General features: G+C 36.2%; 3 protein-coding genes and 1 non-coding gene across 4 annotated transcripts; 2 read left to right on the top strand and 2 right to left on the bottom strand.

Annotated features, from left to right (window-relative positions):
* Positions 1-587: 587 nt before the first annotated feature.
* On the bottom strand, positions 588-1,721 carry LOC133831846 (uncharacterized). Its single transcript, XM_062262257.1, has one exon. The coding sequence runs from the start codon at positions 1,719-1,721 to the stop codon at positions 588-590; it is 1,134 nt and encodes a 377-aa protein (XP_062118241.1).
* Positions 1,722-1,731: 10 nt separating this feature from the next.
* LOC133833579 (small nucleolar RNA R71) lies at positions 1,732-1,838 on the top strand. The gene has a single exon (XR_009892952.1). It is a non-coding gene; the product is annotated as a small nucleolar RNA R71 (small nucleolar RNA).
* Positions 1,839-5,374: 3,536 nt separating this feature from the next.
* LOC133831845 (receptor like protein 27-like) lies at positions 5,375-6,431 on the bottom strand. Its single transcript, XM_062262256.1, has one exon. The coding sequence runs from the start codon at positions 6,429-6,431 to the stop codon at positions 5,706-5,708; it is 726 nt and encodes a 241-aa protein (XP_062118240.1). The 3' UTR covers positions 5,375-5,705.
* A 15,841-nt stretch (positions 6,432-22,272) lies between these two features.
* Positions 22,273-24,120, top strand: LOC133831844 (uncharacterized). Its single transcript, XM_062262255.1, has one exon. The coding sequence runs from the start codon at positions 22,273-22,275 to the stop codon at positions 24,118-24,120; it is 1,848 nt and encodes a 615-aa protein (XP_062118239.1).
* The last annotated feature ends 3,017 nt before the right edge of the window (positions 24,121-27,137 follow it).

Below are 27,137 nucleotides of genomic sequence, written 5' to 3'. Positions count from 1 at the left end.
TTTCCATCTTGATCCCTAACCTCATCCTCAACCAAACTTAACTCAAGAGGATCATTTATCAGTTTTCTCTCTTCCACTAAATTACCCATTACATCCACTGAAAAGCAATTGTCACTAGCTTCTGGATAGGTCATGGCCTTGAGCACATTGAACACAACTTCTTCCCCTTGCACTCTCAACTTCAACTCACCCTTCTAAACATCTATGAGTGCTTGGCCTGTTGCCAAGAAGGGTCTCCTAAGGATAATGGGGACATTGCTATCCTCTTCCATGTTAAGAACTATGAAATCGGCAGGAAAAATAAACTTGTCTACTTTGACCAGGACATCTTCAATTACCTCTCTTGGATGTGCCAACGAACGGTCAGCTAGTTGCAAAGTTACAGTTGTGGGCTTGGCTTCACCAAGTTGCAATCTCTTGAAAACTGACAATGGCATCAGGTTGATGCTAGCCCCCAAATCACAAAGAGCATTTATTCCCTCAATTCTCCCAATAGTGCACGGTATTGTGAAACTCCCAGGATCTCTCAGTTTAGGAGGGAGTTTCTTTTGCAGTATAGCACTACACTCTTCCGTCAATGCCACAGTTTAAAAGTCCTCCATCTTCCTCTTCTTGGACAAGATGTCCTTCATGAACTTGACATAGCTCGACATTTTCTCTAAGGCCTCCACAAATGGAATGTTGATGTGCAGTTTCTTGAATACTTCCAGGAATTTAGTAAACTGCTTGTCCATGTTGTTCTTACGGAGCCTTTGGGGGTAGGGAATCTTTATGTGATGCTCAATACTGATTGGTGGGGAAACCTCTTTTACTGATATGCCCTCAGTAGCCTTTTTCTCACTGTGCTTCTTTTCCTCTTGTGTCGGTGCCTGTGCCTGTTGATCCTGACCCACTTCTTCAACTGGCTGCTTCTCACTTGGTCCCTCATAATTCGTCCCACTTCTCAACGTGATTGCCTTGCAATTCTCTTTCGGATTGACTTCAGTGGTGCTAGGCAAGTTACCTTGGGCATGATTAGCCATGAGAGTAGCCAATTGTCCCATTTGGGTCTCCAAATTTCTAATAGAAGACCGAGTTTCAGCCATGAATTGGTTTAACACATCTGACTGAACATTAGAATTTCCACCAGAATTTTGTTGCTGCTGATGATGAGTGGTCGGTTGGGGTTGTTGCTGTTGTCTAAATCTTGGCTGAAAGAACCCCTGTGGCTGTTGTTGGAATGACTGTTGTTGGCTTGAAGATTGGCCTTGCTGATCATTCTTCCAAGAGAAGTTGGGATGATTCCTCCACCCTTGATTAAAGGAATTGGAGTAAGGGTTATTGTTGCTCTGTCGAGGAAAATTCCCAATAGCCTGAGCCTGCTCCATAGGCATGTTGTTTACATCAGCATACTGACACTGTTCATAGGCATGAGGGCCCCCACATATTTCACACAAAGTATGGGCCTGTTGCACTGGAGCTGTTATTACATTGCCTTGCAATTGCTTAGTCAAGGCCTCAACTTGAGCGTTCAATTTTGAAATTGCATCCACTTCATACATACCGGCCACCTTCCTTGAAGAACTTCTTTCACTTGGCCACTGCTGATTATTCATGGCCATTTCTTCCAACAAGTCATACGCCTCACTGGCGCTTTTTCTCATAAACACACCACCAGCTGCTGCATCAATGAGTGTGTGAGTAGTACCACACAACCCATTATAAAAGTTATGGACTAGCATCCATTTCTCTATTCCGTGATGCGGGCACTTTCTTATCAATTCTTTGAATCTCTCCTAAGCTTCATAAAGAGACTCATTATCCAACTGAGAAAAATTATTGATCTCTCCTCTCAACTTAGCTGCTTTAGCTGGAGGGAAAAACTTAGAGAGGAACTTTAGTGCTAGATCATTCCATGTATTGATTGAGTTAGGTGGCAAAGATACCAACCAACTCTTAGCTCGCTCCCTCAGAGAAAATGGGAACAATCTAAGTCTGATAGCATCATCACTAACTCCATTCATTTTAAATGTCTGACAGAGCTCCATGAAGTTAGAGAGATGCATGTTTGGGTCTTCAGTGGGTAGTCCCCCAAACTGGACTGTGGATTGAACCATCTGAAGTATGGCTGGATTTATTTCAAAATTGTTTGCATCTACGGTGGGTGGTCTTATACAAGACTGGACCCCTGTCATTGTTGGCAAAACATAGTCCCTCAGGCTACGGTCGGGTGGATTCTGACCATTAGCTGGGTCTTCTATGGCACCCCCATTATTACCGTAGTTGGCCATAACTTCCTCTTGCTCAATCCTGTGTGCAACTCTTTCCAACTTTTTTTTTTTTTCTGTTTTGCCGACAAGTCTTCTCTATCTCAGGATCAACAGGCACTCTTGTAGCTGGTCCTTGACGTCGCATAAACCAATGGTACCTGAGATGAGATAAGAAGAATTTGACACAAACAAGTTAGCAAAAAGTGAAAAGAAAACCAAATTAGAATTTAATCCAATTAACGTAATATTAACTAAACAATTCCCCGGCAACGGCGCCAAAAACTTGTTGCTTAATTTTAATACACGCAAGTGCACGTATCATACAAGTAGTACTCACACAGGTGAGGTCGAACCCAAGGGAATTGCAGTCAAGTACTAACAAAATTGGATTTATATTTCTATTTGGCGACAATAAAAATTGGTTTTTAAATTAAATTGCAGAAAACACGACAAGCAATACAATAAATAAAAATTAAGGGTTTAACAATGGATGTAAAGATAGGGATATGATTTCAATTGCTTCAATTACCCAATTGTTAACGCTAGTTGACTATTCTTCTTCTTTCAATGAAATGACAAATTATAAAATTACCTAAACTCTTTTCAGATCATTTAGGTTCTAAATTGCATTGTCAACTATTGCATTTCTGAGATAGCACAACAATCAATTCGCATTGAGTAATAATCTATAAGTCACATAAGCTATGCGAATACTTTCGTTTCGCATCAAAACCTATGTTCATTCATTTAGAGCATTCCTAATATTCACTTTTCAGATTTCACATTAGGATCATGAATCATGCTTAAGGTGATCAATCTCAAACATACATTAAGCATAAAGATGAACAAATTTTATAAACAAGCAAGAAGAAATAATCAAATAACATTAACCATGGGGTGATCTCAGTCAATATCCATCAAATCCCTAATAAGAGTTTAGTTCATAATCTCAATATTCAAATCCATAATCAAACTAAACAATAGCATAGGAAAATCAAAGAAAAAGAGGATGAAACTAGATGGGGAGTTGTCGGAGATCGCCCACGCTTGCTCCAAAATCCGTCTTCTCTTGTCTTTTCTCTCTTTTTGTCTGTCTCCCTATCAAAATCGCGATCCCCTTTTCAGAATGAAGACCTCATTCTATATCTTCCCAAAATGACAAAATTGCCCTTAAAAATTCTGAGGTGTACGGACGCTAGAGCCGCGGCACCAATTCCTGCGCCGCGACCCTACTTGGCAAATGCTAAATCTCGAGTTTCTGGAAAGGGGCTCGCCGCAGCTCTAATACGCAAGAGCGACGCGGCGCCAATTCTTGCGCCGCGGCCCTAATTGAAATTTCACCACAATCTACTCCAAATGCTTGATTTCTACACAATCCACTCCAAATGCCCAAAACATAAGCTTAACCTGAAATCAAGCAAAAACAAGCATAATTCCGCTCCAAAAACACAAGAACCATTAAAAAGACACTGATAAAGACACTTAAAAAGATAGGCTAAAATTAGCCTAACAAAAACTATAATGCATCATATTTTTATATATAAAAAGTGTGTATCTAACGAATTCTTGGTTTAACGATATTTTTAAATAAAAATTATGATATTATTTATTTCTTTTAAGACTACAGACAATGTTCTTTTATAATATATGATATTGTTTATTTATTTAAAATTTAAATGGTAATTAAAAAAATATAATAATATTTAAATAAAACTAAGCAAATGAGCATTGCACGTTACTTATACTTAGTATATATGAATGGAAGAATTTTCAATAGTTACTATTGACTAGCGTTTTCGTCAACGACACAGAGTCAAATTATACAACAAGAATTAATTAAACGAATTGAAATCAAGTAAAATGACACAAATAATTTATAGTGGTTCGACCACAAGAATTAGTAATGGCCTACGTCCACTTGCACTTTTATTAATCAAAGAGGTTTCAAACTCAAGATCTAGGAGAAACGGGGTTCACCTGAGTTTCTTAGGATGATAGAAAAAGAATACAATTCGGTATAGTTTTGTATGTAAAATGAGCACAAATTTAACTTAGAAATAATGACTGAGAGAGATCTCCATTTATAAAGTCTCTTAATGGGCTATGTGCCCTTACAAGTTAATCTAGGCACTACATGTGTAGTGTGGGATTGTTACAACTAATTACAAATTCAAATAATACATAAAAAGTACATTCAAATATCAGCTACATATATATCTTAGGGAAATTTGCGGCATAAATACCCATTTTGTTCATTTTGTTGCTAATAAGTACCCAATTTTTAAAAATTGCGGCATAAATACCCGTGATAAAATGTATTTTTTTTGTTTTTTTTTAAATTACTAATTAAGAATATTTTTAATCTACTTCTCTTATTATTTTTTTTTTTCTTACATCTTACAGTCTTGTAGATCATTTTGTAGAAAGATGACATGTACGTACGTAGGTTTAACTCCCCTAGTAGTTCTTACTTTGCTGCAAATATACTATCAAATCTGTGTATTGCTATATACTCCCTACTATATATATATATTTTTTTCATTTTCATTTTTATATATAGTTTTATCAAGAACTTGAAGCTTTATTATTCATAACTGATCAATATTTATTTTATATTCTCAAAAACAATTTATGATCTGCTTGGAGGTACTTGAGTCTTAATTAATTAAGGCCTCTTGATGCTGATGTTGCTGATAATCAGAATAAGTCTAAATAATTTTTGAAAAAAATAATAATTGCATGTGAGTAGTATATTTTCAATTCAGATTGTACATGATGCTCATTAGCGTCAACTAAATTGCATCAAACACAGTAGAATTTTCAAATTCTCCTAATAAGTTCCAGATTGTATAGATAAATACAAATGCAATGCAATGTCTTGAGTTTTGTAAATACATTTATATGATTGATCATTGCCACCAGCCACTTACTAGTTTGAAAGCCATGTTTTTCTTCTCATAAAAGCTACGAGAGAATGAGAGATGAATCATTATATGACGAGAGAGGAGAGCCATATCTCTTTGGTCCCCACCAATGATGATATTTTTTTGGTAGAGATGTATAATTAAAGAAAGAAAAGCAGATGGCATAATTAATTAATGACTTATTAGAAGGGACATAAAAACTTTGGAAAAAGAAAATGTGGTTTTTGTACAATGATATATGTTACATTCAAAAAGTTGGGTATAGAAAGAAGGACATAATTTAATTTATACAAAAGAAAAACACACCAATATGTTTATTAGTTGTACAGTAGTACTTATATAGCAGAAGAAATAATATAGGAACAACAGCTATTGTGGATACATACACACTTAATTAGTTTCTGATCATCAGCTCCGCCAATCTTGTTCTAGAGAAGTAAATCAACCACGCCAACCGCGTCCTTGGGATCACCATCTCCCCAAGAGAGACTCCAATAACAAGCCCGCTAACAAGTCCAGCCAAAGTGAATTTTCAGTCTAGTTCAATGGCAAAATTAGAATCAGCATCTTTATTTAAAGCAGATGATGGTGGGAGCAGCCAGTTCTCACATTTCTTCGACAATGGATCTCCACACAGTCCTTGATTACCCTCAAATGAGGTATTCTCGAACGTGTGGAACTGGTTCTGCTGTGGTATAGGACTTGTGAGATTGTTATAAGAGACATCAAACTTTTGGAGGAATATTAGCTCTGCTAGTTGCTGAGGAATCTTTCCCGACAGTTGGTTTTGAGAAAGGTCTAATGATTCCAGTTCTGTTAATGTCCCCAACGATGGTGGAATGTGACCTGTGAGCGCATTGTTTGAAAGGTTGAGTGAGTAGAGAGCCTTGAGGCTTCCAATGGACTCAGGAATCTGACCACTGAAATTGTTGCTCGATAGGTCAATGACTGCTAGATTTGCTGGGATTTTCCCATAGCTTGTTGCCACACTTTTCATCACAAATGTTGTTGAATAATTATACAAAGTGGCTCCACTAACAATACCAAGTGCGTTAAAGGTGACATTTTCCCATACGTTCATGTATTTCAAATTGCTCACCTTTTTAAAAGCTTTCATAGCATCCCATAAGAGCATATATTGAGAAGGCAATGCTCCTGTGAAATAATTGTGAGACACATCAATAATTTGTAGCCTTGGAAACTCACCCTTAGTGTATTCAGGTTTCCCTATGACTCCATGAAATTTGTTCTCCCTCATTAAAATAATTTTTAACATACGATTATGACACGACACTATTAAGGTAAACATGAATACGACACGATTATTAAACGTGTCAAAAACTCAAACACTTACACGATTATTAAATGTGTTACCAAACTCATTTATTTTCGTGTTGTGTCGTGTCATTATGTCGTGACCCAAATTGTCACCTCTAAACCTGAAATTATATATTGTAGCAAGATGTAACCTCATCCATCTATCCATCCATTGTATAAGAAGAACCACATTTTCTTTTCCAAAGTTTAATTTATGTCGTTTCTAAAAGGGAAGGGCAGTATCCTCTGCCTTTAATTTTTTCTTCAATAAAACAATATCATGGTACGCAGTAGGCAAGGCTAAGGCCAGAGTGAAAGCTCATATTGACTCACTGAATGCTTTATCATCATCTTGTACTTGCCTAGCTTTTATTTTTTTGAGAAGAGAAAAAGTACATGGTTTTGGAACTATAGTGGCTGCTGGATTTCATACAAGTCCTCAACAAGCCTAGGATTTCATATTCACACCAAGCCTAGGAAGCAGCCCTCAACAAAGTCCACACTATATTCACACCAAGTTGGTATGAATCATGAAATGGTTGAATATATTGACTTGAAGATGATATATATATAATTATATATGTTATCTCCATTTATTCAACTTGATGTGTACACGAGTGGCGGAGATCAAGTCTTTCTTTACAACAGTTTGTCATCATTTCCACGTCCCAATACTAACGAGTCATCACCACATGAAACCAATTCGTATTTTCCACGTTAAAACCATAAAAAAGACAAAAACCAAACGGTAGAAAGTCTTTAAAGTCATCACCGATGCACTAATTAATACCATAATTTGTGATTGCTCATTAAAACTAATTCGTAAGTGCAACGTTAAAACTAATTCGTAATGTTTGAGTGGTAAGAATGGTGTTGAAAATTGATTATGATGTTTGAATTTTATTGGAATAAACATTGGAATCTGTCATTAATTGACTTAATTGTTCATATTTTACTTTTTTGTTTATATTTTTTAAAATATTCAAAATATAAATAAATTTAAAAATATTTATGATTTTAAGGCACGGAAAAAAAATATTTTTAAATAAATAAAAATTATCATTCAAAATTGATCACTGATTTAGTCAACGACACTAAGCCAAGTAAATGATAATAAATAATAAAACAACAGAATTTAAGTACACAACATATAAATATGACTTACATCCACTTGCACTTTTATTTATCACAAATGTCTTAGATTCAAGATCATAAGAACAAGATTCAGCTGAGTTATTTCTTAATTAAGCTTGAGAGAGAAAATACAGTTTGAAAGTTTGAAAGAGTTTATGTATGTAATAAGTGCGCATGAAAAATAATGACGGTGGAGGTCTTTATTTATAGTTTATAGTGGGTCTTGGGCCTTACAGGAATAATACAGGTTTGTTACAACTGAATATGCAATAAAAGAATATAAAAAAAAATACATTCAAATCACAGTTAAATAAATATCTTGTAAGATTCAGGTTGCTCTGGTCGTTTGAATTGCATCTAGGGATTTCCTACGACCAGAGCTTCTTCGAGCCATTGTAGTTTGCATATTAATGACGCCGTTTTTCGTCAACTTCGAATAGAAGTGCACTAAACACATAATTAAGAAAATCAATGAAAAACACACGATATTTTACGCAGTTCAGTAGTTAAAATCTACCTAGTCCACGAGTCAATAATATTGAATGATAGAATCCTCTCAATGCTTTTAGAAAGAAATTTTAGCAGTGTCTTCCCAGTATCAATTTCAGCGTCCCTACAAATGAATTTCTCCAATCTATTTATAGATTGGTTTACAAAATATCTTCCCTCTTCTTTTGGGAAATTATAATTCAAATTTTAAATAAATGCATTAATTACATAATATCTCATGATAATCGGGATATTAAAAATTATTATTTAAATAAAACATTTATATACAAATCTAAAAAATTATAGATTAAAATAACAAAACCTATACAAATAATTTACAAATCTAATAAACTCATTTTGGAATAAATATAACACTACTACTCAACTCAAAAATCATATAGTTTTGTCTATAAACAGAATCGTCTTGACCTTAAAAAATATATAACTAGATTTACAAAGGTGCTGTTTGGTAATAATTAAAAATTAATTTTTTATTTAATTAATTAAAAATTTGACAATTCAACATAAAATAGTGTTTGGTAACTCTATTTTTATTTATTATTTTTTTAAATTTGAAACAAAATTTATTAAATTTTGAAAATAGAAAATTTTCACTTTCAAAATTTTTTTAAACCGTTTTCGACTTTTAGTTTCTTTTTTTTCTTCTCTTCTTTAAATCAACACCTCATTTTATATTGTTAAACAAAACATAAAAATAAATATTATCAAGCACATTTATTATTTTTTGTTCTTAAAAACAAAAATAGTTATCAAATATATTTTTATTTTTTAAAAATAAATAAACAAAAATAAAAATAATATTTCCACTTTTGTGTTTAAAAAATTCAAAAACAAAAATTTTACCAAACACAACCAAAATAAATAATTAACCACTCAAAAAAGAATATTTTACTCTAATAAAAATTAAAAATAAAATAAAATTATAAATTCATTGTCAAACAGCATATATTTCTTCTTCTTGTTCTTGTACTCACCCTCTTCGTCAATAGTCTTTCCAAAGTAAGAATTGACTGCCATGAATTTCTTTCTAAAATCATTCCTGAAACATGAAAAATCACATTATAATACACCAAACATGAAAAATATAACTAGATTTGTATTGTAGTGTAAATAAATAAGTTTACTCACAATTGTTACACAACTCTCTTACTACCAACATCTCAGTCCAAGTGTGACAACATATTTATTGCAATATCATTTATAGGAGTATTGTCATTAAAACTTTGAAGAGAAAACATTGAAGTATAAAAGTAAATCAAACAGAAAATCGGACAACATATACCCTAATTTACTAGCCTAGTCATCTATCACAATTAACTAATACATGTAAGTTTTCAACCTTCTGTTATTACTGCAACACACAATTATAATCCTGGATGCTACTTCACTATGAATGAATTTTTCGACCAACTGTCTAAAATTTTCGACTGCCTGCTAAATTATGAAAGATCATTTTGCAAATAATTATTAAAACTAGGCTAGAGTGCAAAATAACTTTAAAAAATAGGGTCATTTTGCCAAGAAGCCCATAAAAAAAAGCCTTAAAAATCTCAACTCCAAAAAAAATAAGCAATAATAAAATACTTTAGTGACGCAAGTGTTGTTTTAAAGAAATTTGTCACTGATGAAATTGTTCATCAAACATATTTGTGCTCATACTGTTAATTAAATCAAAAGTTTTTTTGATGATTGTTTGACTTTTTTTGTATAAATTAGTTGCATGTGTTATTGCGTTTTTTTTAGTGTCTTTTGATGAATATTAAAACTTGGAGGTTTAAATTAGACGAAGATGAAGATTGAAACCTGTTTTTAAATGGTAAATCCCAAACTAATTAGTTGGAATAATGTGATTGAAATCTGGGTGAATCCAATATTGGATTTCAGATTAAAATTAGAATTAAATTTAGTTAAAAATTAATAAGTGATCAAGATCCTCAGTAGCACGAGGAGGAGGAGATGTACACTTTTACAGTTTTTTTTTTTCTTTTCAATTGTGTCAAAAAAACATAATTTAAGTTTTTTGTTTTTTTTAATTAATGACGACTTTTATTTAATTCATATTTTCTTAATGTTTTTAATCAAAGATTTAAGTTTGATTTTTATGAATTAGTTTTACTAATGTTGCAATTCATCCTTTGGTGTTAATCAATAATGTTGACTGAAGCTTTTTTAAGCACATGAATATAATAAGCAAATTGGAGGTGAAGCAATCGAATACCATAAGGGAAATTTGACATTTTAGGCTAAAATTAAACCCATGCTGTTTAATTAAACTATCTAATTATATATTTTTTAACTATTCTTTTAATTCTTTTTCATTCCAAAAATGCCCTTCTTCTAAACCAAAAAAAGTCACCTTCATTTCTCTCACTCTCTCTCTCTCAGACAAAAAAAAACCACCACGGCTTGCAGTCAGCCAGACCTCCACCCACCATAAACTCAGTCAGACCTCAGCCGGACCTCCCACACACTCAACCGACCTCCACATTCATTTTTCTCACCCAAAAGCAATGGGTAAGTGTTTTTTATGCAAAATATTGTTGGCTTTTGTTATATTTAGTGTAAGTTGTATGGATATGCATATTTTTGGTTGTATTTTGTCCATTTTGTGTTATGAAATGAAAGTAGACTATGTTCCGTTTTCTGGGTTTTTCGTTTTTTTTGCGATTTTTGAACGATAAATTGCGATTTTGTGCGATTTATACCAAAGTCAGAGGTTAGGGATGAAACTATGCGACATTTGAATGATAAATTGTGATTTTGTGCGATGTTATATGTGTGGCAAAAACTAAGTATTTTGGGCGATTTTAGTGCGATTTTTGGGCGATTTGTGGGCGACTTTAAATTTTTTGTTTGTGACAGATTCAACTGTATTTGTGGCTATATTGTATGATGGTGTTTGGGCTGTCGAGAGTTTCAACTGGGTATTCAATTCCCCAACAAGTAAGACGTTGATGTTTGACATTGACACTACTCTGGAAAAGTTGCGTGAAGTTTTGTATGAAGAGTTGGATGTGGATCCTTTGGTGTATGAACTGAAATTAGAAGTTTGTTACATGTACATGAAAGGCACCAAGTTTCCGCCGGAGGTTTTAGTGAAAGATAGTCAACTACGAGTGTTTTTGAGCATAAAGGCAACACTACAAGAATAACTAATATCACTAACGGCACTATCACTGACGGCAAAATGTTGTTAGTAAAAGTCATAGTATCACCAACGACATTTCACTGTCGTCAGTAATACTTTTTTTTTTGGTTAAATAAAACATCACCAACAAAAATTGCAACAATGAGGACAATGTCGTCATTGATAAATTTATCAATGACGACATTGTCCTCATTGATGTTTTCTTCTGTTTTTGAAAATGAACCGTTAAAGAGGCGGGCTTTTTCCCTCTAAAAAGTATTGCCAACGACTTTGTCGTTAATAATGCTCTGCCACGTCGTCAGTGATGTCCAATCACCAACGACTTTGTCCTCATTGATAGTCGTTGGTGAAAATCATTAAAAATCACCTTCTTCAACCCCGAGCCCCCATTTCCTCTTAACATATTTTTATCAGTTTTTGAGATCTAAAATCCTCCCTTATCACCTTGTCACCGTCCCCTCCCTCTGCCGCCGAGCCCCCCTTATCACCATATCAAGTCCGCCGTCCCCTCCCCTCCCGTCCCCTCCGGCCTATCACCACGGCCGTCGCCTCCCCTCCCGCCTATCACCACGTCCCCTCCCCTCCCGTCCCCTCCCGTCTCCCGTGACTCACACCACCGCCGCCATCTCCCTCTGCCGCCGTGCTCTCCCTCACCGTCGCCTTCTCCCTCTCCCGCCGTCCTCTCTTAAACCGCCGTCGTCTCCCTCTCCGTGGCATAGATCGGTATGCACCACCACCATGGCATACTAATTTTTTTTTTTATGTATATTTATATTTTTGTTTGATTTTACAGATATAAAGGGAGCCAACAGAGAACGGGGAATCGCCACATAAATCACTGTTAGTATTTTTTTTCTTTTATCTGTTGCAAATTATTACTGTGTTTTATTATCAATGTTAGTATTAATTTTAGTGTAGGTTTAAAAAAAATCAGATGTAATTTAATTTTGTATAGTTTTGAAAAAAAACAGATTATATATGATTTTTTTTATAATTATTAATTAGTTGTTTAATTATTTCTGCATATATATATATATGGGTGCACTCTTAATGGTTACTACCCATGGATAGTTACTTCAATATTAACCATTTGATTAAGATCAATGGTCCATATTTATAGTTGTTAATTAATATTTCTAAAAATAAATTTTGATTTTTCAAATTTTTGGAAGGTTTACCTGAGAAAAAAAAACATATTTATTATGAAAATATAATATTGTAAACTTTTTATTTTTCAAATACATGTCAATTTTTAAATATAGGTAGTGTCTCTCATTGGTTGAACACAACATTTATTATGACAAAAGAAAAATAATTAAATTCGAAATTAATTCAGAAAAAAAATATTTACGTGTTAGTGACTTGCTATACCAAGTCACTATGTTATCAAATCATCATAATTATTAGTACCCATCTATGGGTAATAACCATTGAGAAGTCTTCCATATATATATATATGTAATTATTGTGTATCTTGAAATTCTGTGAATATGTGATGTATTTAGAAATTTTTGTAGTGTTTAGTGCAGGTTTTAAAATTTTTGGATAGGTTAAAAATTAGCTGTTATGCTGCCGAAATTTTAGTAGAATTTTTAGACATTTAAAAAAAATTATGTTAATTAGATAATTTATAATAAGTTAGTAATTTGATAAAAAATTATTGAAAAGTTTAATTTTAAAAAGGATTATTATTTAAATAATTAACAATTAAAAAAATTTGATAAAATTAATTTCAGAAGTAGTAATTTAAGTAAGAAAATATTATTGCATATTTTCTATAAAAAATAATATTTAATAAAAATAAATAATTAGACAATTAATTTAATAAATCATAAATAATAATTTAAATGATTTAATATTTAATTTTAACATAATAAAATTTTGTGCTCAAAAAAAGATTAATATTATTTTTTAAAATCAATAAATATATTATAAGTTTAATTATTTGAATGTTTCTTTTAGAATTATCTAAATAATATTTAAAATAACAGTTAAAAAAAATCATAAAATAACATAAAACACATTTTGTTCAACTTGTACATTAATCATAAAATTTGTACCTCACAAACCAATTTGATTAAAATTAATTTATTTTAAATTTTTGGTAGATGACAATCGATAAGACTTGGGTGACCATGAGAAATCGTAAGGATCTTGCTTACTGGGAAGGTCTCCAAGTCTTTATGGCACTCGCGTCTAAACACAAAGATTGTGACGGAAGAATTTTCTGTCCTTGTGTTAGATGCAAGAATACCAGACTGCATCCTTTAGATACTGTGGAGGCACATATTTTTACCAAGGGTTTTGAAAGCAGTTATGGACTTACCATGGGAAGCCAGATGAACCAATCGAGGCTAACAATGCCGATGCCAATGAGATGGTTGATGTCATTGAAGTTTTCTTTCCTCCTATAAATGACGATGGAAGAGCAACCGACGATGGAATTCAGAGGGGTCAATATTATGATGAGATGTTTGCGGAGATCGAGGCAGAGTTGTACCCCGGTTGCAATTGGATATCCTCCCTCAACTTTGTAGCAAAGTTGATGCATTTAAAAAATTTGGGAAAAATACCAAATTATATCTTTGATGAATTGTTGAAATTGTTGAAGTTTGCATTTCTGAAGGAAAACAAAATCCCTCCAACATTCTATGAGGCGAAGAAGAAACTAAGTAAATTAGGCCAAGGGTATGAATCAATTCATGTGTGCAAGAACAATTGTTGTTTATTTTACAATGAGCATGCATCGAAAGATTTTTGCCCGGTATGTGGGACTGGTAGATGGATTAATGAGAACACAAGTGGAAAAAAGATAGCGCATAAGGTGATGCGTTACTTTCCATTAACTCCAAGATTGAAAAGATTATACAGTTCAAGAATTACAGCCAAAGAGATGGTATGGCATCGTACTGGGCGTGTGAAAGAAAATGGTGTTATGCGTCATCCTGTTGATTCCGCCGCGTGGAAAAACTTTGATAGCAGACATCCGGACTTTGCAAGAGATCCACGGAATGTGCGCTTAGGCTTGGCTGCCGATGGATTTAATCCTTTTGGCAACATGAGCTTATCGTATAGTATGTGGCCTGTAGTTTTGGCGAATTATAATTTGCCACCATGGATGTGTATGAAGGATAACAATTTCTTGTTGACTCTCCTTATTCCCGGACCTAAATCACCTGGTAAAAACATGGACGTATTCTTGAGGCCTTTGGTGGACGAGCTGAAGGAATTGTGGACTAACGGGATTGAGACAAGAGATGCGACAAGCAATTCAATGTTCAAGATGCGTGCAGCTCTTCTTTGGACAATTAATGATTTTCCCGCTCGCAGTAGCTTGTCTGGATGGAGTGGCCAAGGATATAAAGCTTGCCCTACATGCAATGAGGATACTAGTTCTATTCGAGTGATTAGTAAGACCTCTTACGTTGGCCATAGACGTTTCTTGCCATCCAATCATCGTATGAGAAAGGACCGTGAATTTGATGGAAAAGTTGAAAAGAGGCTTCCTCCAAGACGATTTACTTGTTTAGAGATATTAGAACAAGTGAATGCTATATCAGAACGAGCTCCGGGGAAACGAAAAAGAGGTGAGAATGAAAGTAATTGGAGGAAAAAAAGCATCTTTTATGAACTAGAGTATTGGAGTACCAATGAGTTGAAACACAACATAGACGTTATGCATGTGGAGAAGAATGTTTGTGATAGTATCCTTGGCACCCTCTTAGATAATGACAAGTGTAACACCCCAACTCCAGGGACCGTTACGGTGTGCCTTGTAAACAGTGCTAAACTCGCTAATCGAGTCATTTGGCCAAAATCGTGATCTAGGTATGATTAGCGATTTAGGGATAAAAACTTTGGTTAAGATGTAACGTTTCACTAGAACGTTTAGTATATACATTGGGATCCCGAAAATAAAGTTTAAGAGTTTATTACAGAAAATATTTACAACAGGCCGTTCTAAGCGGCAAAACAGGGTTCAACCCTAGTTCCACTTTAAACCTCGGCCGTGGCGGACGAGCAGCTGCATATGTACACATCATCACCTAAGCTCTTCAACTCAAGGATGGTCCAGCTTCCTCTTGCCTTTACCTGCACCACGTAGCACCCGTGAGCCGAAGCCTAGCAAGAAAACACAATATATCATGATATAATATCAACAATAACCAAAGTAACCATCCAGAACCAACGGTCCATACAGATAGGTGACAATAGCCAAAAGTCACGATAATGAGCATCACTCCCTCTAGCCATGTGACGATAGGGTCACCAGGGCTCAACTGATAAGAGATTCTTTCATAAGCTTGGTTAGGACAGGTGCAAGGTGATTAGTCACCAACATAACCTTCCTCACGACTCTAGAGTCGAAACTATGGACAACGTCCCTTAGCCATGTGACAAACAGTCACCGGGGTCATATACCTTGGCTATAGTCATCTGGTCGTAGACCAGGCAAGCGCTTATAGTTCTCATTGACCTTCTGGTCAGTCTGGCATTAATACCCCATATGAGTCATTCAATGCCGATCTCGATTAGATCTAATCTTTAATCGGCCTGACGTTCACAACGCACTGCCACTTTTGACCCTTGGGTCAGTAAAACGCGACCAGTGCTCAGCCCGTGGTGAACCTAACTGATAAGTCACAGCTTCACAGACGGATCTGGCACCATTGTCGATTCTGACTAATAAGTCAGCGCCATACACAGGTAAGCCATGCCACCAACATATACCACATGTCCAATATCCAATAACAAGTATTCAGCATGCTTACTCAACAGATATTAGTACAATTAGGACTATGCATTAACACAGAGGCTCAAGCTCTGAACGATATCACACCCAGTATACAAAGCATGTCCTAATCACATGTTTCTCATGCATCATATGCAATATATCCAGCAATCCAACATGCACCAATAACAGCCATGCATGTCACATTTAACAGTCAACCAACATGCATCAAGAATAGCCATGCATGTCATACATAATAATCAACCAACATGCATCATAATAACCATGCATGTCATACATATTAATCAACTGGCATGCACCAATAATAACCATGCATGTCCCATATACACAGGGTGCAGTTTTCTTACCTCAAAGCCGAGCTAGAACGATTAAAAGAACGACCCTTGAGAACGATCAACTTTTAGTCCTTTAGCGGTCACCTAGTCATAATCAAAATATAGGATTCATCAATAAAAATGATAACTGAGGGTTCCCAAACCAAATCCCAGCCCCCGAGACCTCAAATACTACCCAACCGGGTACTAGGTCCAACCCCGAGGCCTATGGTTTGAATCCCTAAGCTAAAAACCACTTTTTAGCAAATTTGGCCTTATGGGCCGCGGCCCCCAAAAGCTGTGCCGCGGCACGCCCCCAAACAAAGAGGCCCCCATCTGCCAGACGCGCATGGGCCGCAGCACGCAAAAGCTGTGCCGCGGCACCCAGCCCAGTTCAGCAACTAGCCCACGCACAACCCAGATTTTCCCCCTGTGCATTTTTCTCTCAAACCAGCCTCTCAAACCATCATAAAACCTCCTCCAAACATGTAATTAAACCCCCAAACAACAACCTTAGCTCACTCACATTAAACCCCAATCAAAACTACATAAAAACTCCCTTTAATCCTCACTCCCCACATCAAAATCCATGAACTAAAAACTATAAGCAAAACAGAGCACCAGCTGAAATTAATGGCCAAAACTCACCTTGAGACTAGCTTTAAGCCTCCCTCTCAAGCTAACACAAGTGCTCCAACCCAGCCTTAAGTTCCTCTAGCTTGAATTACCACCAAGGACACAAAACTCTCAAAGAAGGCAATGGAGAAGATGAAGCTATGGGAAGGTACGGGAATGAAGAAGCAAACCCCTGTTTTACTCTGTTATACCACAGCTTTCTAAGCCACTTAAGTTATATATATCCTTCCAAAAAGACCAAAATACCCCTTGTGTCAACTTAAGCCTCTAAGCCACCCCAAGGGCAAAATTGGTACTTCCCGCTTAACCCGTTAATTATAATTAACGCTCTCTAATTCCCGCTATTCTCAATATCCTCAAGTTCCAATAATTCATATCCCGTTACCCTAAAATCCCCGAAAACGGTCTAATCATTAAATTCACCCCGAGACTCACCCCGAGCCCCGAACTTAAACCCATTATGACTAGACCGAACACTTACATCTCATGATCGTCTCATGTCGATTAGCTCGAACCAATCCACCTTATAATGTGGCTATATTAATTAATCACAATCATGCACCCAAAATATACAATTACGCCCACAGTGGCCAAATTACCAAAATACCCTCACAATAATAAATTCTCCCATATGCATGCATCCACCGTCATATAATAATATAATTCACGTAAACATGCATATAATCGTTAAATACTATAATAAATCAATTATGGCCCTCCCGGCCTCCTAATCAAGGTCCTAAACCTTATTAGGAAATTTGGGGCATTACAACAAGTCTAAAGACACCACCAATGCAAGATAAGATTTGAAAAATATGGGAGTTCGTCAATCCTTATGGATTTACGAAGATGCTCACAAAAGGTTGCTAAAACCCCATGCCCCTTATGTGTTGACTGCTGAAGATAAGCAATTATTTTGTAGATTTTTGAAAGAAGTTAAATTGCCAAATGGGTTTTGTTCGAACTTGAAGAAGAAAGTAACTGACAACAATATTGTTGGATTGAAATCCCATGACTGTCATGTTATCATGCAACGGTTACTTCCTGTTTGTATTGGCAAGTTTTTATCGAAGGAAATATCAACCACCATAATAGAATTGTGTAAATTTTTTCAGAATTTTATGTTCTAGGACATTGAATGTAAAAGACATGGAGAAGGCACAAGGAGACCTCATTCAAATTTTATGCAAAATGGAGAGGATTTATCCTCTAGCATTTTTTGATATCATGATACATTTGGTACTACATTTGCCTGAGGAAGCCATATTGGGTGGGCCAGTTTTTATGAGATGGATGTACCCATTTGAAAGGTACATGAAAAAGTTGAAAAATTATGTTAGGAATAAAGCACGCCCAGAAGGATCTATTGCTGAAGGATATGTTATAGACGAGGCTTTGACATTTTGCTCCATGTACTTACAAGGTGTGCATACAAAATTCAATTGTCCTGAGCGCAATGAAGATGCTCCTCTTCTATCTCGGTACCTAACAGTTTTCAAATCTCAATGTCCTCCACTCGGAAAACAAACAATAATACCTCTCGACGAGAAGACTCGCAAAAGAGCTGAGTGGTACATACTAGAGAATTGTACTGAGATCAATTTTTATATGAAGTAAGTTAATCAAATGATTACATGTTGCTTAATGAATAACATTGTATAATTCTTTTTAATTAAAATTATAATAATTTTTTATTTAATAGAGAGCATCTCGAAGGAATCAGACGGAGGGACCCGAACGCTAACCATAACCTTTTACATAAAAAAGAATTTCAGTCGTGGTTTCATGAGAAGGTATACAAGTGTTCCTTATCCTAATATATACTTATTCCTGATCTTCAAATCTCTCAAATTCTGATTGTTTTTTTTTTCTTCAGATTTTCAATTTGTATAAGCTCGGGTCATTAGAACATAGTGATGAATTGCTAGCTTTAGCATCTGGGTCTGATTTCGTTGTGTATTCATATCCGGCATGTATAGTTAATGGGGTACGATTTGTTGTAAACAGTCGAGACAAAGATCGCAATACTCAAAACAGTGGGGTGTCTGTTGTAGGGATAGAAGGTTTTGACTATTATGGGGAGCTTGAAGAAATATTGCATTTGACTTTTTGTGGTGCCTATTCGGTAGTATTATTTCGGTGTAAATGGTTCAATGTAGATCCGAGAAAGAAGAAATTAATTACTGAAAATAATATCACTAGCATAAATGTTAGTGGTATATGGTACAAAGATGACCCGTACATTCTTGCTAATCAAGCTAAGCAAGTTTTTTTTGTGGATGATCTTGTTAGAGGTCGAAACTGGAGAGTTGTTCATAATGTGCATCATCGCCAAATTTGGGAAAATATTGATGCTTCTGATGAGACTGATGATGTTGATGTTGTACATGACACAAACTCATCTAATTTTACATTGTTTGTGGATTTAGGGGAATTGATTGTGCAACGAACTAATCAACCACCAAGGATTTTAGATGTCTCTCAAAGTTCCGAGATGGTGCTAGATGTTGATAATATTAAAGACGACGAAGATGAAGACATTGTAAAAGATGTGGATGATGACTTGCTAGTTGATCATCTTGAAGATGAAATTCAAGATTCGTCCCCAACAAATTTACTTTTGATTAGTGATGATGATTGTGATTAATGTATTTAGTACTATTTGTATTTAGTACATTTAATACTAATTATTCTTATTTTATTTTGATTCGATGAACGAATATTGTATTATTACTATTATTTAATCTAAGTTGCTAAATTAAGGGCAGATATTGCTAGGATAAGGAATTGTTGTTATTTTTTTAAAATAAGGGCTCATATGATTTTATTATTCTTTTTTAGTATAAAATGTCTACAGATGTTGCTAGTTATCATGGTGGAGATGGTGGTGGTGATGACCCGCTAGATCCTACTAGGGTACCTGCTTCTTGCGAGTCTTCTGGTATTTTTTTTATTTTTTTTAAGTAAAGTGTTTCATTTATTAACTTAAATACACTTATTTATATATTTTCGATGAAAATATAGGTAGTGAATCGAAGAAAGGTCGCGGGAGGAATGTTTTAGCAAATTTGGAAGATAGAAGAAAAAGAGTTGGGGCCCCGTTGCCATTATTAGTGGATAACACCTCCAACAAAATAGTAGGGTTGGAGAGTAAAGCTTTCCCTCGTTTGGTAGGGAGGGAGATTACATTGCATGTTCCTGGACATTTTGAGAGTTGGGCAAATGTTCCGGAGCAATAAAAACACCTTATCTTAACCAAACTTTGAGTAAATTTTTAAAAATTTATATCTAAATTAATAAATGTTATTATTAGTATGTTATTAACATATTTTTTTTGTCAAATGCAGTATTATTATCAGATTGACGACATTGCAACATTAATAGCATTAGCTGAGATGGCCGAAAAATACAAGACGAGAAAGAATATTAGGCTGGCACATTTCAAGGAATATTACACAAAACCAGAAGACTTCGAAAATGCTGTCAAAAAACCCCCCAATGAACTCAATGAAGAACAATGGCGACTAATATGTCAGTTATTCACATCTCCTCAGTTTATTGCTCGTTCTAAGCAAAACTCTCTCAATCGGCAGAAGATGAAATACTCTTCAACACAAGGGTCGATAACGATGGCCGAAACCCTTCATGAAAATGTAAGTTAATGTATATATAATATATATTTAATGAAGTTTAATTTAATTATAATTTTCTTATAATTTATATTTATCAGCAAAGTAAGGGTTACATTGAGAATTGGAAGGATTGTCATACAAAGAAATGCACAAACACCTTTGTCAACGACTATGCCAAAAATGAATGGGTAAGATTATATAAATTAATTACTTTTAAATATATTCAAATAATTATAATTTGATTTTACTTTCTAACTTATTCTTAAAATAGGAGCGGATGAAGAATACTTATGACAGTCGATCTAGTACTTCTGACTCTACAGAAGTTTCTGAGATTGAGATAATTCGTGAGACTCTTGGAGAGAGGCCTGGCCATAACCGAGGAGTGGGTCGCAAATTGAAAGGACAATCATCAAAACGGCGTACACAACCAACAACTACTAACCAGCCCGACTTACAGCAGACAGTAGCTCAATTGCAAAGACAAGTTCAGATATTGTCTCAAAAACTGTCTCCTGAGGAACGTGCTGAAATGGATCTTGAGATGAATAATGCAGCTCCAACGCAACCAACGCATCCACGACCATCTCACTCTCATATGCCTAGAGATGGATCTGGTCCATCTTTTCAGCCAATGGGTTTTCAGCATCAGCAATCGCAACAGACTCCTCTTTCCTTTCAGCAACTACTACAACAACCTCCTGTTCATTCGTCTGCATCTTTAACCCCTGAACACATGATTCAATTTCAACAATATCAGATGTTCCAGTCATTCTTCCAGATGATGTCACAGTCGCCAAACAGTTCACAAGTAATGATGCAGATGATGACGCAATCGCCTCAGACGTCTCAATTTTCTCAGTCACGGACGCCACAAATGATGCCGACACAACAAATGTCTCAGATGCCGCATACTTTTCAGATGATGCCGATACCACAAGGGCAACAATATGGGCAGCAAACATCATCAATGATGCCTACATCACATGGGCAGCAAACATCGCCAATGATGCCTACACCACATGGGCAGCAAACATCGCCGATGATGCCAAGTTCGCAGGTGCTGCCCTACTACCCCAGATGCCAAATGTTCCTCAACAACAAATTCTGAGAAATGCTAGTGATGATGACGATGACGATGCTACTACAAATTTCTTTTAGTATTTTTATATACGTTTTATGGACTATTGATTATGTATTTATTTATGTTTTATGAACACTTTAGTATTTTATATTTCTATGTATGACTTTTTAAAATTTAATATGAGCATTTTTAGTTTGTTATATGTTTTATTTTTAATTAAATTATTTTTTATATTAATTAGTTATAAAAAATGAAATAATTAATTATTTTTATATTAATTAATAATTTAAATAAATAAATAACACTAACGACATAGTCGTCATTGATAATATTATAGTCAAAAGCATTAAAAAAAAAAGGTTAAATTATCACTAACGACATTGTCGTCAGTGATACTTTTTTTTACCAACGACTTGTAAAGTCGTCATTGATACGGACTTTCACCGACGAGGTATCACCAACGACCTAACACTAACGACATGTCGCCATTGATAGCCACTACTGACGAAAGAAGCACCCTTCACTGACGAAATTTGTCCTCATTGAAGCCTTTTTTTCTTGTAGTGCAAAGATGAGTGTGGACAACTTGCTGCCACTATTTGTGACTAAGGTGAAGAAGAATGTGAATTTGGAGCCTACTCCCCCATCTGTAACCACTCGAAGTGTGGTAAGGACCTTTGTCCTAGAAACTGATCAGGGGGTTGGTTTGAATGAGCAACTACCTAATAATATAGATGACCACAGAGCCGATATCGCATTTGATCATTTAGATGAGTTCGATGGTCCCTATTACAACGATGATCCTGTGGTAGATTTGGATGAGGATGATGATGTGGAGCTGGAAGTTGATGGAGCTGTACAGGTACCTCCCTTGAGATTGGAACTAACTCCAAGCAACCAAGCAGAGCGACAAAGAAGACCCCCCCGTAGTAAGAATCACCAAACACCAAGAACTAGTAGCAGTCGGCCAGGTCCTTCCATTAGTACTCCTGCTTCTGAATTTGAAGTTTGTACCATATTCAAACCTCTTTTGTGGACTAGGGAAGACATAGAGGAAAATCATGTCTATACGACATCTCTTAGTGGTACGCCTTCAGGGGAGATACATCTTGGCAAGTTGTACACAAACAAGGAAGAATTTAAGAATGTAGTGGGAAGGTATGTACTGAAAAAGAATTTTGAGTGGATGGTGAGGAAGTCTGGCACTGATGTGTTGTACGTTACTTGCAAGGATCAAAATTGTAAATGGAGATTAAGGGGGAGGAAGAAGGCACATTGTGACATGTTCGAGGTTACTGTGTTCCACAACGAACACACATGTAACTTGGATTCTAGAAATTCTGATCACCGTCAAGCAGCACCGTGGGTTATTGGCCACATTATTAAGGAAAAGTACACATCAGATGGAACTAAGTACATGGAAAAAGACATACAGAGGGATATGTTTAAGGATTATGGCATCAAGATTAGTTATGAGAAGGCTTGGAGGTGCAGAGAGAAGGCACTTACGTATGTGAGGGGTACGCCAGCAGAATCTTATACAAAGTTATATGGTTACTTGTACATGCTGGAACAGAAGAATCCATGTACTATTACTGACATTGTGAGAGAGGACGACCGGTTCAAGTACTGTTTTTGGTCACTAGATGCTTGTAGGAGGGGATTTAAGTTTTGTCGTCCTGTGATTAGTATTGACGGAACATTCTTGAAGACAAAGTATGGGGGCACAATGTTACTTGCTGTTGCGTACGATGCAAACAACCAATTGTTTCCGATGGCCTTTGCAATTGTCGACAGTGAGAACCACGACTCTTGGAAGTATTTCTTGCAGAAGTTAAGGGAAGCCATTGGGGAGGTTGAAAACCTTGTGTTCGTATCGGATAGGCATCAAAGCATTGAACATGCTGTCGAGGTTGTTTTCCCCGAAGCATGCCATTGTTTTTGCTTTAAACATATTACTATGAATGTCACGTTCAAGTTCAAGACTGATGTATGTAACACGGAAATATGGCTAGCAGCCTACGCATGGTCGAAGACTGAATGTGATAGACATTTTGAGGTGCTCAAACGGATGGATCCTCCCATTGCTACATACGTCGAGCAAATAGGGCTTGAAAAGTGGGCTCGCCCTTATTTTCCAGGCGATCGGTACAACATAATGACAAGCAACGCCGCTGAAAGCTTCAACAACGTGACAGAAGAATTCAGGAAATATCCAATAACTACTTTGGTTGAATTCACCAAGTTCACACTGCAAAATTGGTTTGTTGATCGTCTTGAAAATGCAAGTAAGTGCACTACCCCTTTGGCAACTACTTTTGAGAAGGATTTAAAAGCACAACATGAAGATGGTAGGTTCAGGACTGTCTATCATAATGGTGCGCAATTATTTAACGTTGGTACGGGTCCTGAAGGTTAGAGAGGTGGTGATGTGGACTTAGTCGAGAGGACATGCACATGCGGAATGTTCCAATTGCTAAAAATCCCTTGTCCTCATGCATGTGCCGCAACAATTAGTCAGAATGCTAGCCTGTACGCACTTAGCTCCCCGTACTACACAAAAGACACGTGGAAGAAGACCTACGATGCAACAATTAATGTTGTCGGCGAGGAGGATGATTGGGTACTACCGGAACACATCAAGAACATGAGAGTCGGGGTACCAGTGGATAAAAAACCGTTGGGTCGGCCTAGGAAGAGCAATGCGGGTAGAAGACCGACGAAGCGTCGCCCGTCTAATGGTCAAGTGGTTGTGGAACCTCTCCATTGTACTAACTGCGGTGGTTCGGGGCACAACAGAGCTACATGCAAAGCTCGAGTTTGAAGCTTTTCTCTATTAGTGTACTTATCTATATTAGTTGTAATGCACTTATTTTTTGACTGGATTTTTGTGTTGTATTCCTGGTTGCTGTTACCGTTTTTTAACCTTTTTTTTTTATACAGGAATGTGTGAACCATGTAGAATTTTTAACAGGGTCAAAGCAGATTTTTTTTTCCAATTTTGCGATAGCTGGCAATGTTTTTGCAATTAGTATGCGATTTTGTGCGATATATTTTGCGATGCTCAGTTAATGCACAGGAATCTATGAAGATTAATTATGCGATTCTTTTGCGATATATTTGCGATTTTTTTAAAATTTACACCAGCAACTATGGAGATTAATTATGCGATTTGTATGCGATTTTTGTGCGATAAATGCGATTTCAGACGATGTAGATTAATTTACATCAGAAACTATGGAGATTAATTTACACCAGAAACTATGGAGATTAATTATGCGATTTGTATGCGATTTTTGTGCGATAAATGCGATTTCAGACGATGTAAATGTGCGACAATGTGCGATTTTCAAAGCGAAATTAGCGATTAAAGACGATTTCTAACATATTTTACTAATCTGACAAAATATAATAGTGTCGTAAATATAATAATGTCGTAAATATTATACATTCTGGTAAAATAAGTCAACACACCACCTATGTCTAAAGGTGAGCATGTTATCATCGTTAACTTTCTCAAACGACCGATCCAACATTCGGTGCTCCACGTATTCAATGGCATACATTCCACAATCGCCACTGCAAATAAAAAGATATTGGTAATTATTAGTAACAATATAGTAAAGTAATTCATAATGGAGTACAAAATAAAATAAATACAAAAAGAGACATTTACCTGCTTTCCGCTTGCGGTACAACTTCCGGAGTGGCTCGTTTATAATGCATTGGTGGGAGCTGGCTGAGATCACCTGTTTCAACCGGAAATACATAACTGTTGGTCTTAAAATAACCAGAAGCCCGCAATAAGGATGCAAATATCTCGGCATAAGGCTTCAAATATGACTTCATATTGTCCTCAGTCGTGGCGCCGATATCACAGTCATATACAACAATCTGCCAATTCTCAATATCTACCTCAACAGCCACCCAATGCTTCTCAGCAGGAAGGTTCAATGTGAAGTAGATGTGCTCCTGGTTCTCCCAACAAGGCAAGTGCCGATGCTCCATCCCCCTCACATAATCAATAACTGACTCATCCCAGATAAATGTGCTTCTGTCACCATCATGACAATTCTAGTACATTGAAAATATTTGTGGAACAGATGTGTCCAGAACCACACAATTCGTAGTGTACACCTCAGGGAAGAGCTTCCTCCTTCTTCTCAACAAGTGGAATATGGCATCAATTTGCTGCATTTGAAATAAAAATGGTTAGAATCGAATCGCAAAAAAATCGCACAAATGTCGCAAACAAGTCGCATAAAAAACAATTTCTGTAATTAAATCGCTTTATGTCGCACAGACATCGCCAAACGTCGCGCATATCCCAATGTACCATTTTTGCGATTTTCTGAGCGACTTAAAGCGATTTAATTACGATTTAAACAAACAATCAACTTATACATCGCTAAATATCGCAAATAAAATGATGTATTGTTCAAAATGAGAAAACAGTTTAATTAAACAGTTAAGAAACAAGTACTTACAGAATCGTCGATCCATTCGTGCTCCACCATCAACTTCACGAACCAACTCCGATCGACAATGCCAGTGTGCACTTCTCTAGGACGGCGGTTGTCCCTCGAGTAAGTAATCAACCTTTTGAAAAATTTGTACAGTCGTGGGTCTACTGGCCTCAAAGTATCAACCTCAACAGGACCAGTTCGTTGTTTCTTCTTCCCCGCTGTGTAGTCCTTCAAATACACTGGCTTCCGTTTTTCCCTCCTCACAAATTCCACTCCAGCTGGTGGCCCATCCAACTGTTGCACATCCTGAGACTGCGTATCTCCGATGGCCATAATAATGGCATCCGTTGGAGTAGAAGGAACCTCATCTACGTTGGGTTCCCAATCTTCAGGGTACACGTCATCTTCAGAACCAGAATTATACTGACGACGTTCATCCTCTGCTGGCCGTGATGGTTGCTTCTGTAACAAACTTATCACGGTCGCAAGTTGATCCATGATAAGCTTCTTCATCTCCGCCTGATTACTCTCAAACGTAGTCTTCATCTCATTCTGTGCAGTCAGAATTGCTATTTGTTGGGCTTCAACCTTCTCCAATATCTTCGCCAACCCAAGGTAGTCAGCGTCATTGGCTGCAGGAGTTGAGGTTGGAGGCACAGTGCCTGATGTGGACGGCTCTGTTTGTTCTTTCGGTGGTGATGGTGGAATGATTTTTGCAGTTTGAACATATTCCGCCACCCGTTTTGCTTGGGTCTCGAATTGAGTGGAATCTTGTGTTCCAGCTTCTGTTTCTTCCATCTCATCTAAGCCCATATTGTAATGACCCACTAATCTAGACTATTTGGACCATTAACGAAACTATACATAAAACTTACATTTTTGCGGAAATACCATAATTTTACTGAGTAACTTGTTAAAAATAAGAGTTTCTTACAAAATAGAATACTAAGAAGGATATGGGATCCCATTG

The sequence above is a fragment of the Humulus lupulus genome, chromosome 4, assembly GCF_963169125.1.
Source record: "Humulus lupulus chromosome 4, drHumLupu1.1, whole genome shotgun sequence".
In the NCBI taxonomy this organism is placed as follows: Eukaryota; Viridiplantae; Streptophyta; class Magnoliopsida; order Rosales; family Cannabaceae; genus Humulus; species Humulus lupulus.
Note: the sequence above shows the minus strand (reverse complement) of the source record. Positions and strands in the feature narration are given on the sequence as shown.

What these genes read in the sequence shown, in the direction of transcription:
- LOC133831846 (XM_062262257.1), bottom strand. Translation starts at nt 1,721, where the DNA reads ATGCTAGTCCATAACTTTTATAATGGGTTGTGTGGTACTACTCACACA.
- LOC133831845 (XM_062262256.1), bottom strand. Translation starts at nt 6,431, where the DNA reads ATGAGGGAGAACAAATTTCATGGAGTCATAGGGAAACCTGAATACACT.
- LOC133831844 (XM_062262255.1), top strand. Translation starts at nt 22,273, where the DNA reads ATGAGTGTGGACAACTTGCTGCCACTATTTGTGACTAAGGTGAAGAAG.